Raw genomic sequence first — 17,070 nt, forward strand, 5'->3', positions numbered from 1 at the left:
TGTTCCTTGCTAATCAACTATCAGTTATTATCTCGTGCTGATAGGTGACACCTTTCAGAGAGCTCATTTTCGTGTCATTGTAATATTATGAGAGAGAACATTTAAAGCTAGTTTTTAATTTTAAAATTATTTTCAATTTCGGAACATCTTTTAACCTAAAATATTATAAGTAGAATATTCCATTTCCCCTTTTTCAAGACCCAGTAACTCCGCATCTTTGGAACCTAATTGGTGCTCTGAGAGAGCAGTTATTCCTATCTGCATAGTGTATTATGGCTGTCAATTGCGTGTGTGTTTTCAGCCGAGTTCTGATTTGCGGGATGAACAAAACTTTCAACTCTGTATGAGACAGCTAAGACACCTTCAACTGTACAGTACCAGTGAAGGTTTTTCGAACCGTGGTCTTTCTGCTCAAAGAGCATCGTGAAAACTGACTGAGCTATGGATGCTCTTTTACACACACAAACACACACACTCACTCTCGCCTTTTTGTGGATAGACACAACCCAAAAACCTCAACATTTCTTTTCCATTGTAACCACTGCCTTCACCAACAAGTGACTTTGTAAAAGTATCAAACCTGCTCCATGTTAGAAAGCTGCTTTCACATGTGAGGGTGAACATCAAAAATCTTAGAAAGACTAGATGCTGTCCAAAATGGGACCATTGGGCTAATACGAAGTACGTTCTTATTAATTTACTTCGCTGTTACATAAATGATCTTTTACTGTGTTATGCCTTTTTTGTATATACTCTCGTAAATGTTGTTTAATCGAACGAAAATTCAAAACCCCATGACATTCAATGAAATATTTCGAAACATTATACCAGCTGTTCAACACCCATACATCGTCCGGTGTAGATTTTTACAGTTGAAGGAAGTTAGCTGCAATTATTTTGCTCTTTCAAACAGTTCTATCTTCCCTTTATAAATAATTATTATTTGTTTTCAGATCACACTCTACAGCTATTAAATAAAAGCACTTCGCTCTATGAAATACGCGATGGAGCTTGGGAAACTTGTTGAATACACATTTTTTACTTGGTGTTTTCTCATTGTTGTGCATACTAGAAATAACACCAATATAATCGCTTATATTCCAAATTTCACACCAGTATTCTGTCAATAGGTATATTAAAATATGCAGTAGGAAGACTTCTTGTTAAGTACAGTGAGTTTAAATACTTCGCTTGTCTATAAATGCTAAACACAGTTTCAACTGTGGTAAGTTGGAATATAGTCTCTGCATAATGAACACTGAACATCCAAAAACACACATCAAAGTATATGTGCACTTCGGTATCGTGATAGTGAACAAGTATTAAATGTGGAAAGATTCCGTTATTGAGACAACATGTTTATTATAACGAGTTTAATAAAAAAATAAACAAATATAGCTCTACAAGTTTCGTAAATCGTCAGATTGATATTCTGACTGTATGACTGTTCCGACATCACGATGGAACTCGCTCACAGTCATGAATTTGACGTTTTTATTCTGGTTACTTATTTGTATGTACCATTTGTGAAGTTCCGATAACATCTAAATATATGTACTTAATTGTTTCTAGACTTTTGTGGTATATATCTTTTTCAAGTACTCCTGACGATAGTGGAAGTCCCACGACTTACGAAATTTGTTGTGTTACATTTGTTTATTTTTATTAAACTGTGCGTTTTCAAAAGTATTCTTCATTATTCCTACTATAAAGAGGAACAAGTTGAAAAAGAGAAAGTGACCATGAATTCGCATTTGAAATATCGATTTGGATGTTGTTTATAGACCTCTATAGCAAGCTTCTATGCTGTGGTCTTTCCTTTGTCTTTGAGTTATTGTCTAACCAATTTCCTCTCCTGTTGTTGCTGCACACTAAGTGTAGTTTGGCTGCACTAGGACACTCAATGAATATCGTAGTGGCAGCCATGTTGAGATTTCCTTAAAAATTACATTTCTAAAGTCTGTCGCATTCCCAAGAGACTAAAACAATTCTCTAGAAACTTTCTTCTCATTTGAATCCGAGAACCAGTCGAAGATTGGAAGCCAAGAACTGACTATGTTGATTCCCATGGCATTCATAAATGCACAGATGACAATACTATAAGCTTCAACTCAAATGAAATGCAGTTTTATCTTGTATTTCGCAAAACATGTACCTTCCTTTCTGCATTCTGTTATTTGAGTTTATGAATAGCCAGACGGTCATGATTTGTATTTATTAATTTCTCTTGTTTAAACTTTAAGTTATACTATTTATCCTGAAGATGTAAATCCTACGATTTACGAAACTTGTCGGGAACTATAATTTAGTGTTTTATAGAACTGAATAATAAAAATGTGGTGTAATCACCGAAATATGTCTTTTGAACGTGTGTCTTTTGTTAATCGATAATTTCCTGTCTCACTGATTCTCTGTGTTCTCTATCCTCTACTCCCCCCTCCCGCACACACAGGCGATGCCATTTTTAGGAACATCTAAGGAATATTAAAACTGTGTGGTTTCGTAATTTTTCTTCTATTTCTCAAATAAAAACTAGTTGTGTGACCCAGCTTCAAAATTATGAAACCAGATATTCTCTCATACTCTTCCTCTCTATTCTCAAAGGAAGCCTGTCGTCTCTCCCTCATGCAGTTTTTCTTCAAGGATTACATCCCATTTATTCAACACTAATTCCTTCTCTGTTTCCAAACTAAGAGCGAGATGCATATATTAGGACTCCACTTCCCTTAATGTTCAAGATTTTTATTAAAAATCATTTACTGAAATTATTCTCCAATTTAACAAATATTATATTTATGACCTGTGGCCTTAATATCCTGTTTACTTGAGATGTTAGCTCGACCAATCCGTCAATGGCAGGTTTTAAGGTGCTTTATCTCATGTTCACTGATGGACATACTATATGCGTTTCTTTTCTGGGTTCAAAATCCTTGGTAAGTTTGTGTAATATCCCATAATGAAAATATCCATTTATTTCATTTTGAAGTTTTAGATATTAATTTCAAATATATGTCATTTAAAAATTAGTAAACAAATAAATAGAGAATTAAATAAATCACTCTCACTCTGAAGCATCCATATCGTACGTTGAGAAAGCAGTAAACTTGGCTGAACTGGCTTTGTTTGATTTTTAAGTTTCGTTAAATACTACACATTTCAAGTTTCGTTAAATACTACACATTTCGAACAGATGTTATTAAAAAGCTTTCACGTAGTAATAACAAAATAAATAAATTTATTTATTTATTTTGTTATTGCTGCAGCAAGATTTTGGAACTCTAATGAAATAGATCAAACATACGTCATATTTTAAAGCTCTATGTTGTGATCATGAAATAAGACTTTTTTTTTTTTAACAATCCCAACTATGAAAAGAAGTAAAAGTCTTACTATCAGACCAAGAATGACATTTCTTCAAGCTACTTCAGATCTTCGGCAAGGAGAATTTGAACGTGTGAAAATCATGTACTGCTTAAAGTCTTTCACGAAAAACTATGCCACAGTGAGATTCGAATCTATCTCTTGGTTGGAATCCATAGATGCTATTCACTCGCTCAATTAGCTAGCAATTACAAAATCCAAATGTAAACACTGCATTAGAAGTGACATTTGACAGTGAGCTATGATTGAACTGAACGTATTGAGATATAATAACAGTTATGTCGAATGCCCTAGAGCTTCCAGAGCGTTTCTGTCTCTCTATCTCTCTCTCTCTCCTCTCCTCTCCAGCTATCAAGAACCATTAAAAGTGGAAATGTTTTATTAGAATTTGGTGAAACTTAAATTTATGATTTTATAAAATCGCCATGAAACGTTATTTAAATCTAATTCACATTATCTAGGTTTATGTTTCTTAACCAGTAAGTCTTAAGAGGAATGCATATGTATTTATTATTCTACGAATTCTATTGTTGTTCGTCTTTTCAGGGAGATTCTGGAGGGCCTCTTTTGCTCACTGACAAAGGAGGGAAGTGGATTGTTGCCGGGATAGTGTCATTTGGTTACATGTGCTCAGAGCTTGGATACCCTGGGGTGTACACTCGAGTTTCGAAGTACCTGCCATGGTTACGCGATAATACAAATATTCCGGACAGAAAAGCAACTTAAGGATAATGAACAGAACTTGGTGACACACTTTTGTGAAATTTTTACTAATTTTGTATATTTTATATTTACAATGTTAAATAAAGTTGTTATTAAATAGCCTGCGTGTTACTGATTCTTTTTGAATTACTGATTTTGAATGAAAGTTTAAGTCTGTGTAAAAATGTATCACAAATTTGTATTCAGGTTGCACTATTTCTGTTATTTGAAGATAACAGAAATAGTGCAATCAAATTAAAACCAGAAAATCCAAAATTTACAAGAAAATAAAACTGCTTTAGGATAACTGAACCCAAACTATTGATGGATAAAGTAGTTCCATAGTTGAGAAATGCTTTCAACGCCCCTTCTCTTTAGAGATGATCAATGGAACGTTAAATGGCTTTGCGCATATCATACGTATGCTATAGCAGAACCAGCTCAGTACCTTGGTACAAAGTTATAATTGCGGTTTTCAAGATATACGTGTACTCAAAATGTCACCCTTCACTGATCGAAACCATATTATTTTTCGTATGGCTGGTGATCTTAGCTACTTATTGATATTTTTAATTGTATTTTATTGCGTTTTATTGTATTTGAACAATAATAATCTGCTATGGACAAGGTTCAAAAGACATCAAAGTTTTAACTGAGAATGCCAGACTAAAACTTAATTTATATATAAAGAAAAATAGTTGAATTCTTAATATCGAACAAATTACTTTTCATACTGATTTATTTTATTTTTTTCACTATATTTTATATATATAGTGAAAAAAATATATTTATATATATATATATATTTATATAAATATAAATATATATATATTTAATCTCTTATATGAATGATATTTTGTAGATAATTAATTTTAAAGCATAGTTTATACCGAATTTCTATAGATTCTATTATCCTTAATGCAACTATTGATAACAGATTAATATCAATTATTTTATTTCATTTTATTTATTTTTCGCAAATTATTTCCGTGTATGTCAAATTAACAATCAGATAGGTGGCAGCAGAAGTCAAATTACTTGTTATTAAGATGGATATTCTATTTTTACTGTACTGCGTATTTCTCAAACTGAAGTAATTTTAGTTCCATAAAAGTGAGTATATTTCGAGTAATATTGAAGATAAAAGGTACTTTTGTGTATCTTTCAGTAATAAAAAAAAGTTATAAATATTAATAACCAATTGTTAGCTTTAATAAGAATGTGGAAACAAAAACAAAAAGCAATGTTATTTAAATTATGAAAATACGCATATTGATATATTTGGCAAAATTGTATTTCGTTAAGAAACGAAATCTTTCCAGTGAAATCTTATAATGATAATTATAAATAATAATGGTAGCAAGATTTTAAAACCGTGTATAATTTTTTTTTTTGCTACTTATGTAAATACGTTATTTTACTTTAGGAAAGAAGAAGAAAGGCTTAGGAAAAATTCTAGCCACTATCGTCTGTCAAGTGTTAAACAGGAAATAAAAAATTAACCATAAATATTAAATATTACTCATAAATATTGCTTGATAATATTTTATCCATCTGTGTTATTTTTCAATGGCATTTCTTTCTGCATAATGAAAATGAAAATCTACCATTATATACAATGGTAGATTTTATGTAGGTTATGTTTACAAAATTATAAATTATTTATTTACGCTTCGAATAGGAACGATAGGTAGCAGCATTAAGTCACATTACTTGTAATTTCTAAAAGTTAACGCTTAGGTAAGTATTCATTACCAGAGCCGGCGTAAGGGTCTTTGTCGCCCGCATGCAATGTCTATCTAAGCGCCCCTGAAACGATCCGGGCGTGTGTGGTTCTTTTACGATAATAAAAATTGAAATTATTTCAAATGTCTTAAATTATTATTATTATTATTATTATTATTATTATTATTATTATTATAAAAACCTCCATGGAGTCAAAGACTCATCGTGGGAGGTCCACTGTTAGACACACAGTTTATCATACTGTGCCTTAAATATATTCACTGTCTCTGCACACACCACACTCTCTGGCAAAGCATTCCAATCACTCACCACTCTCCATGCAAAAAACCTGCTCCTCACTCCTTTGCTCACACCCTCCTTATACAGCTTCCAGGAATGATCTCTTGTTCTTCTGCTATCCTCACCCATTCTGTGCAAAACCTCCCCGACGTTAATCTGGTAATAACCACTCAACAGCTTATATATCTCAATCATATCCCCCCTCCTCCTTCTATCAACCAATTTCTGCAAATTGCATTTTGTCAATCTGTCTTCATACTCTACATTCCAGAGACCAGAAACCACCTTAGACAATCGCCTCTGAACTTTTTCCAACGCAATTTCATCTTTTTGAAAACCAGGTGACCAGATCTGTGCACAGTAATCCATATGTGGCCTGATCAAAGCCTTATACAAAGGAACCATAACATCCTTACTTCTACAAGTCAATGTCCTCCGCATCATTCCCATTATCCGCTGTGTTGTCTTCACTATTTTAGTAACATGTCCCCGAAATTTTAGGTCCTTGTCTACAATCACTCCCAGATCTCTCATTTCCTCTACCTCTTCCAAGATGTTCGCACCGATTGTGTACTTTACATCCCATCTCTGCTTCCCAAATTTCAAAACCTTACACTTTGAGACATTGAATTGACATCCCCACTTATTTACCCATTCAGCCAGTGTATTCAAGTCCTCTTGCAAAGCTACAGCATCCACACTACTCCTGATAGCTCTGCCCAACTTTGCATCATCTGCAAACAACTGCACATCACCATTCAGACCTTTCCAGATATCATTTACATAAAAATTAAACAGCAATGGACCCAAAACAGACCCTTGAGGTACACCACTATCAAGCTAGTCACCTTCCTCGCCTGCTCTTTGTACTTCTCATGCAACTGGTTGTTATATATACTCATTTTGTGTTTCTTCCATAATACCTTCTTCTTCCATATTGCATACCTTATCTCTTGATTCATCCATTTTACACCCACTCTGTTTACCCTCTTGACCCTCGGAATACACTCTGATATTGCCTCCACCAAATAGTTCTTGAGTATGGCCCAAGCAGCATTGATATCGTTTCCATCCAGTTCTTCTTTCCAATTTATTATCGCAAGCTGTTTCCTGAGCTTTTCGTAATTACCAGTCTTATAATTCCACATATATCCCTTTCTAACAGACGTCCTCGAATGACTGGTCACCCTGCACGTGATCACCTCATGGTCACTCTCACCAACTGGTGGAAGATTTGACACCTCATTTATAATAACATTATCTGATGAGATGATCAAATCCAATACTCTTGAACCTCGTGTACCCTCCGTTACGTACTGCCTAAGGTAATTATCTTTCAAAAACTCCAAAAATTCATTTTCTTTACCCCCAGATGCAGTCTCTTGCTTCCAATCTATATCACCATAATTAAAGTCGCCCATAATGATAACTCGTTTCTTGCTAGCTAGGCCAATTTGCCTATACATTTCCTTCTCATTACCTTCCATATTACCAGGTCTATAGCAACACCCAACTAAATATTTCCTCCTGTTAACTTCTACCTCACACCATACGGCCTCAAAACCGTGACCACTATTTGCACCTTGCAATTCCACCTTAGATGGGCACAACTCATTTGCTACCATTAACAGTTCTCCTCCTCCCTTTCTTCCCTGTCTATCTTCACGAAAAATATCATATCCGTTCATCTCTATTCCTGTCAAGATGTCATCCTTATCTAACCATGTCTCACTTATACCAACAATTTTGTTGCGAACAGACTCGAGCAAAGCAACAATTTCGTTCCCCTTATTTCGAATACTTCTAGCATTAGTGAATAAACATAATAAATCATTACTGCTTCTACAAGTCCTAAGAACATCATTCCTGCGATGTAACTCTTCAATACCTTCTCCTGTAACTTTCTCTATATTACCACCAATTCTACAACTTTCTTCACACCTAAACTCTTTCCACCCATCCCAGGCCATCTCAATTTGTGTTTGTCCGCTTACACATTAATTCTAAATTCAACACCCGCATGTTTCATAAAGTTTCTCCCCGTCCACCCTGACTCCCCCCGTTTCCCTGTTCGTGTTGTACCTCCACTCTCTCATTTACTTCATTCATAATACTCACTTCCCCATTTGCAACTGAACAAATACCTCTCCCTACCTTACTTTTTTGCTCTTTCATATGACTTCCCACCACATCAGATATAGTCATTACAATCATTACTTCTCCTGCTAGTAACAATCTCTCCAGCAGACTCACACCAAAACCATTTAAATACAGCCCATCTTCTTTATAGAATTCCATCCGTCCCTCAAATTCCTCCCACACATTCACAAAATGCACTCCATTCTCCTCACATAACTGCGCTAACATATCATTCATAATCTTTGCCCGCCTCCTCAATTCATCACTATCATACCTTGGCAACACACTGACTACCTTTCCTACCACACTGTTATCTTTTACTCTCCTTAATAATCTCCTTATATCCAATCTGGCATTTTCCTTGTTCCCACCCAAATCATTTGTTCCTACTACAACCACCAACTCTTGTGCTCTCTTACTCCTCATGTCCAATGCTTCAATCACTCTCTCCATTCTACCACCATGAAAACAAACCTTGTGCATCTTCTCATTCACCACACCTCTAATAATGGAATCTCCATAGAGAACCACTCTTGAATCATTCGATATATCTTTCGCATGCCCATCTTTCCTTCTGTTCTTATTCGTTCTTCCATATATGTCTCTAATTCTTTTCATCTCATTTCTCATGCAGTTCATATCTTGCTTCATCATCATCAACTCTGCTTTCATGTCCACATCCAATATATATTCCTGTCTGTCATTTTCATGTAGTTTCATATTATGTCTTTGGATATTTTTGGTCGCGCAGCATCTATAGCAATCCTCACAATGATGTTCTGGCGAGGATATCCAACGATAATTAACTGACCCATTTTCCTTCTCTTAAATAAATTTTGACAGAACAGCCACACGTTGGTTCGCTTAATGTAACGAACCGGGTGTGTTGACTAGGCAGGATAATCGTTAAAAACCCAAATATTCAAAAAATTCTCAAAAGTTAAAGCAAACTTTGATAAAGCCACTTCACTTTAATCGTTGAATATAATGATACAGGGATTATTGCCTTCTCACCGACCCGAATCGCTAACAAAATTTAAATGAATTTTAATTGAAGTTGAAATTTATTTGAACTAAAGTTTAAAAAATTCTTGCATTTTACAAGTTACTAAATTCTTAGTAACTTGTAAAACATTTTTAATAATTTTTATAAGTTGAACTATCTTTTAGGAAAATAAAAGAAACTCAAGATAGATGGGAAAATAAGAAAAGAATTCAGAAATGATTAGAACATTTACTATAAGTATTCAAAAAATAACATCTTTACAGAATAACATAAATAATTAAATTATATAAATATACTTGAAATTTTTTAAATTAAAATTTCAGGGTTTTTGATTTCATATTCACCAAATTAGAAATAATGGTCTTAACGTCTAATTCCGCACACATCATTTTCAATAGCTATTAACGCCAAACTAACAAGCCTTTTTTGTGACATACTTGTTCTTAAGTAGGTTTTAATCAATTTCAACTTGGAAAAGGAACGTTCACTGCTCGCTACACTAACAGGTATGGTTAATAATATTCTTAAAGCAATTGAAAAGTTAGGGAAAGATAAATTATTGGACACAATAAAATTAAGAATATCGAAAGGGTTTTGAATATTTAAATTATCCTTCCGAAAAATATCCCGGAAAGCACATAACTCGTCATATAGTTCTATTGCATTTACGTCTTTATTGTCGCCGTCCTTCAAGAGAATCTTTAAATCGTCACAATTTTTTCGTAAATCTTCGTTATTAATTTGTAGTAATCTATACAAGAAATTGAAATTATCATAATATGTTTTTAGTTGTTCAAAACGTTCTATTAACGAACACATTGCAATATCTAGAAGTGTATAAAACACATTCACTCTAAATTTATCTTCTGGCTATTGTGACGTTTCGTCATGATGCTCGTAGTCAAATTGTCGTATCTTCTTTCGTTGTCGGATTTCCGTACCAGTTTTAAATTCTTTTTCTTCGTCCACCTCTTCAATCAGTTCTTTTGCCGTTTCAGAACCTATTTATTTAAAATTTGTATCTGATCGATACTCTTGTAAGAATATTTTTAAGTTTTCGATAGATTCTAAAGCAAGTGAAATGTTCATATTTTTGTCTTGAGGCATTTTACTCACAGGTTTTATTCTGTTAAGTTAATCATGCCCAGTTATAAGAGAGCAAATAAATTTGTAGTCCTTTATTTTACCACATAATGTTTTAAAACATTTAAAATTTATTTAAAATTTCAAAAAGTGCATAATAAATTTCTCGTAACTGATATCGTAGAGAGCGGATTGCATTAATTTTACTTTCCCATCGCGTTTCTGATGGCTTTCAATGTTAATTTTTTTACGAACTTTAAAAGGATTGCCCAACGTTTGTAAGAGAATGAAAAGAAATTGTATATTTCTTGAATAACTGCAAAGAAACTAATTGTATCTGCATTCACTTTGGCTGCATCGTTAATGATTAAATTTAGAGTATGAGCAACACATGGCACGTAAAAAGCTCGAGGATTTTTGTTTAAAAGCAAATTTTGGAGCCCGTATTTTTTTCCCTTTCATATTTGTCCCATTGTCATACCCTTGATCTCACATGTCTTCAATGGGAATGTTCCATTTTTCCAGTTGTTTTATTATTGTTGCACATAAACCACGTCCTGTGGAATCAGATATATCTGCAAAATCTAGAGTTTTCCCTGATCTCGACAATTCCATTGTCACAGGAAAGAAAGCGAATAATAATGGTCATTTGTTCTGTTTTACTTACATCAGGTGTGCAGTCTAAAATTATGGAATAATATTTAGATTTTCGAATTGATAATCAAATTGTATCTCTGATTGCGTTACTCAAAGTTTCCAATATTTCATTTTGACTGTCTTTACTCAAATAGTGTACTCTATTATTTCGTTGTAGGGTTCTTTCAACATGATTTTCCATAACGGGATCAAACTTGGCAAACAGTTCGACTAATTTAAAAAAAATTGCCGTTATTCCTTTCATATAATTTATCAGATGATCCGCGAAAAGCTACATTTTGGCTACCAAGGAATTTTATAATTTCAATGAAGCGTTCTAAAACACTCATCCATCCAATGTTTCTTTTCCATTTCATACATGCTTTGAGTCTGGCAATCAATAGTAGTTTTGGTTTTTAAAATTTTATCATCAAGTTCCTTCCATTTTAAGAAATTTTTCATGTGAGTTAAACTAGTCTCATGTCTATGCAAAGTTGTACTTACATTTCTACAATCGTTATAACCTTCTACAAGACTACTTGATTCGGTAGGTGCGAAAGGTTTGCAACAAAAGCAAAAAACAGAATTTAAAATTTCGGAATAAATGAGCCATGTTCTTGGCACGAGCTCACTGTTTATCATTTTTCTAGTATAATACTTGTCGCCAAATTTATGACCATATGTATTTCTGGGATATATTATATTTTTCTTTTCAACAGGCCCCATTTCAATTAAAACAACTCGTAATCTTTCATCAATATTTCCCCATTCACCTGGATCTTCTAAATTTACACAGACTAAGAATGTGTTAGTTTCGTGGTTAACTACAACTAAATCTTCTCCTAACTGTTTTTCACTTAAATCATGCGTCTTGTTATGTTATTCAATAGTTGCAATAGTAGCTTCATGCAAACTGGATGATGTGCACAGTTCTTCAACTCTGATTTCTGATGTATCGAGTTGGTTACAATCTGCATCAGAATATTTTAATATTTTAACAAATTTATTAAGAGCCCCAGTTCGTTTCTTAATATCTGCTTCTTCCGCAGCATGACGCTTACGATTTTGTGCACCGGATAACTTTTTTTTTTTAAATTTTTGATTCCATTTCTATTTTATTCCACAAGAAATTATTACACAACACGACACAGTGACGAAATAATAGTCCGTACTGCGCTACTGTCAGTAGCCTACTGAGATGCGTACCATATGACTGGTTAACTAGCAACAAATGTTTTGTACGAAAGTTCGTTTCTGCACATAAAAACAGTTCACCATTTCACTTTAGATAGACTGCAATAGACACAACATTCTGCAGGCAAGTATTTAGCCTGCTCTCACTGCAAAATTGTAAACAGCCAGCTGATCAAAGAGGCGGCAATATACAATTTTTTAAAATATTTTTATTCGATGTATCCGGCCTTATTTATTTTAACATTGATCATTCTAAGAATTTTTTGTTTTCATGATAAAAATTTTGTTTGTTAAAAATGAACTTGTGAACGGCGCCCCCCTTCGTAGCGGCGCCTGCATTCACTGCATGCTCGCTTCCTCTGGCCCTGTTCATTACATGTCATATTTACTGATTCCTAGATATTATATTCAAATACTCAGTGGATGGATATATTTTTAAAATAGGTGAATAAAATATACCTTTCTTTTTTGGTTCTTAAAATGTGTTAATCTTAAAAAAAGTTTTAAAAAGCACCTTCGTAGTGCAATTGAAGTTATAACGGGATATTACCACCTTCGATTGGAAAATACTTAGGCGTGATTCGTCGTAATGGAACTATTTTTACATGGGCTTCGTCAGTTAAAAATGAGTTAGCCGATCTCATATGAATATTGCAGGACTCTTTCTCTTGAAACGCAGATTTTTCATCCCACATACAAGCAAATCAGCAAGGATAATACACGCATTTTACAAACAAAAATGGTTGTAGGTGTATTGTGTGCCTCCCACGATGAGTCCAAGGACTCCTTGAAAGTGCCATATAATTACTATATTGTAAAAAAAAATTGATTAATAGCTTCCAGGTGTTAATATCAGATTTTTAAGTACATTTTATGTTATAAATTATTAGTATATGAGTAAAATAAATGTAGCAATAAATGACAGCACAAATCAGAATTCTTGTTATGTATTATTTTAAGAAATGATCTATATACTTTTACTGATATAATATATTACAATTTCTCTTAACTGTCTTAAACATAGTGAGCGAATATATTTTGTAATACATTCGACTCTCTCTACAGCAAACGCGTAGGACCATAGGAATAGTCTGTTAAAATGGATACTTCATATAGCGAATTTCCTTTAACACTGCATTTGGAGCTTGAATAGGGGACTTTTCAGTAGTTCATTTTATCCACCCGTTCGTAGGAATATGTCATTCCTCTGCTCCTGCTAGACGAATTCGATTGAAACGTAATACTCCCGATTGGACATGCCCGATTACTTCCATGCTTGTCATAATTCATAAAAGTTTGTCTTCTCCGTTTCTAGACTTATGTGGCCTATAATATATATATATATATATATATATATATATATATATATATATATATATATATATATATATATATATATATATATATATATATATATATATATATATATATATATATAGTAATCGGGCATGTCCAATCATGTCCATGCTTGTCATGAAATTGTCATTCTTAAAGTAATAATATCTTGTGAATGATAATAATAAAGTTTTTTGTAGTTGTTAACAGGGTTCCAATTAATTGAAGATTTTTTAAATGAAAATTCCTGGAATGCATACGAAAAAGCTGCATAATATGTGTTTAAGAAGTCTGACAATAAAGTAGCGAGGCTAAATTTTATTACAGGAACGTTACCTTTATTGAGGAGGTTTTGCGCTTTTCTGTTAAGATTGTAAAGTATTTGGAAATTTGAAAAGCAGCGAAAAGCTGCTTATTTAAAGAAAAGCGAGAATGACGAAGACAAGAATAAAGATAATATCTTTCTTCAATAAAATAGCAATCGTACAAAAAAATTATTACTGTCATAAGATAATTCAGTGATTTCAAGATCAGAATTATTTCTAGGCAATTGGAGTTTTCGACAAATCAATGATTCACTCTTCCTAATAAGAAATTTTTAGCAGAAAATATTTAGTCTCCAGAACAACTCCCAAATTTATCGAATATATATATATATATATATATATATATATATATATTGTGCTTTCATCCCATCCATAGAAGATGCTTCAAAATATGCTTTACTTCTTTTAAATAGAATGAACAAAACTGATTTCTGGGATTGTCTAAAGAAGCTAGAAATTCTACATGAAATTTTTCATTTATGAATATTTTTTGAGTAGCTTCGTTACTTTATTGTGTACCTCGTATAGCTATTTTACAACTCAGTATAACATTTAAGTATTTTTTAATAAGTGCGACGTCAAATAAATTACAACAGAAACGAGAGCACACGTATAACTAGTGCATGTAGTTCTTTTCCGTTTTTGTTTCTGACCTCATCAGTGGTATGACTTAAAATGAATTTGGCCATTTTGCACTTTTTTTTTCCTTTTTTTGCTTTCGGATGACTGTTTCGTGGGCACTCTTCTTTGCAGTCTATAGCACTTACGGTTTTGAGTAAACACCACTTAAAAGGAACAAAAATAACCGGACTTAAACTTTTAACAAAACTTTTTCTAGCAGTTAAGTTGATCCACTGGCTGCATCTTCAATACTTGTCTGTTTACGACTACGATGAAGATGACCCGTTTTTAGAATCTAGCATTCACGAATGACTTGACTTGTCTGTGCAGATCGAAATTCCCAAGGCACCTTAGAACTGCATTGTCTTCATAGCTACACCACATATCAATAATACTACCAGAGCAGTCGAGCTGAATTCCACACGGTTTCACCCAACACACGCTGGTCTCCGGGGTAGAGGTCCTGTATTTCCATTCGCTGTCAATTCCTCAATCGCTGGCTGGGAATGGAACACACATTCAAACATCCACGTTATACATATGGCCACAAGCGGTTTGAAACTAGTGCATCCTTCATGATCGCTGAATTTTTTTGTATATCCAAGGAAGGTATTGAGTGACTCTGGTATATACTCCTGGATACCCTGGTTCGGCGCATTTATAGCCAAGAGACACTACTCCGATGACAGTCCACTGATCTTCTCCTGTTTTCACCACCAGAGGACCACCCGAGTCGCCCTGAAAGAAAAAAAGTCGATGAATATTTGGTTTTGGGCAATAATGAATTAAACTTAATCTTGGTTTTTTTTTTGAAAAAAGTAATAATGTTGCATTGGCGACACAAGAATCACTACTAAAATTATTTACGAGTTTAGCTTCTAAATTTTTATTTAAAGCACCTTGAGTTCTTTAAGTGTTAACTGAAATCTAAATTAACACTACTTCGTGATGGTATTCATAATGTGTGTGTGTGTGTGTGTGTGTGTGTGTGTGTGTGTGTGTGTGTGTGTGTGTGTGTGTGTGTGTGTGGTCTGCAGAAGTCGCTTTTATTTTTCGCTGTGTTGAAAATGGGTCCATGAGAAAGTGCAAGCGCGAGAAGAAAACTCATTCTCAGGTCCAATGGTGTCGTACGCGAAAAGCACCTCAGATGACCCCCCCCCCCTCCTCCCTGTTGCTTTTTTTTTTATTAGCGGTCCTTCTCCCCCAACTTTTGTTTTCATTGGTGATCGAAGTTTTACAAGCTAATCTTCATCAATAAATCGATTATGCGTACTCTAAACTGCTATCTCTCAAAGTGTTCAAGTCTTGCTTTTGGTGATCTCCTAAACCGCCAGGGACTGTTAGAAAATTAAGGCGCCACCAGCACTTGCTCGGATTGTTATCATATTGTGTATTATTTCTCATATGAAGGTTTGCTTTTTTTCGACAGGCTTCCTTTTGGAAAACATTCTTTTTTTTTTTTTATTTTCAGAAGATGGAGTTACCAACCTACCGAAAATATCCGGATGATCTCAAGTCGATACTATACTGCTTAGTACTCATTTCACTTGGACTCATTTCAGAACAAAAAAATAAGAATCGTTATGCATAATGAAATTATTGTTTGGTTAGAAGACCTCTCTCTCTCTCTCTCTCTCTCTCTCTCTCTCTCACACACACACACACACACACACACACACACACACACACACACACACACACACACACACACACACACACACACACACACACACACACACACACACACACACACACACCTCCAATATTGACAGGAATAATAAAGGATTCAGAAGCAATTAATTTTCCATAAGTGACAATTAAAAAAAAAATGCAGTTACATATAGATAAAAATGATGATCCATACAACTGTTATCGATTATCCTAATCGTATTAATCCATCAAAATTTAAGTTACTGAGCTCGAATTTTTTTTGCATATCATGACACGCTTTATACATATAAACTGTGTTACAGCCCACAAACTTATGGCATGTGGCTTAGGGGGAAAAAGCCCAATTTATTATTATTTATTTTTTTTTTTTTTTTTTTAAGTTTGTGAGCAGGAAATAAATTTTGCCACTTACCAAACACGCATCCTTCCCACCTTCTCGCAGTCCTGCACAGATGATGTGGTTTGTCCCTCTGACAAGAAACGCTGCTCCTTTCACGCGCGAATAAGCAATCGAACAGTCTTCGTTTGACACTACAGGAACTTGCACTTCGTTCAAAACAGGTGATGTGGAGCCGCCTGAAGAGATGGTGGAAGCGAAACGTTTCAGTTTTTAATTAGTAGATGGAAAGAAAGAAGTGAAGTTCCCCACCACTAGTGTTGGGTAACCACACGAAGTTTGTCTATTTCTAAGGACTTTTGATCGCTTAAATATCATAAATTATATTCTGAAGAATATCATGTTTACAGCGTCACTTACGAAAAGCAGTATCGCCCCATCCGGCTACTGTTCCGAGTTTACCCACAAAATTGTCTCTGGACATCTCTTGAGTAGGAAGACAAACGGGAGCAATCTTGTCGGTGTAAGACACCTCGGCTGAGAGTTTCAGTAATGCCAAATCGTTAACGTAGCTGTTTCCAGTGTAGTTCTCATGCAGGATCAGAGTGGATACT

The 17,070-nt window shown here is 34.1% G+C and overlaps 1 protein-coding gene across 1 annotated transcript in view; it reads left to right on the forward strand.

Annotated features, from left to right (window-relative positions):
- The window catches only part of LOC150098377 (ovochymase-1-like), a 126,894-nt gene that overhangs the window by 35,979 nt on the left and 73,845 nt on the right, over positions 1 to 17,070 (forward strand). The window contains exon 8 of the mRNA XM_090405173.1: positions 3,928 to 4,098. Coding sequence (XP_090261299.1) covers positions 3,928 to 4,098 — 171 coding nt within the window. The remainder of the gene's footprint in view (positions 1 to 3,927; positions 4,099 to 17,070) is intronic.

Source organism: Typopeltis vanoorti, chromosome 15 (assembly GCF_054136105.1).
Source record: "Typopeltis vanoorti isolate ZY-2024b chromosome 15, IOZ_Tvanoo_1.0, whole genome shotgun sequence".
Taxonomy (NCBI): domain Eukaryota; kingdom Metazoa; phylum Arthropoda; class Arachnida; order Uropygi; family Thelyphonidae; genus Typopeltis; species Typopeltis vanoorti.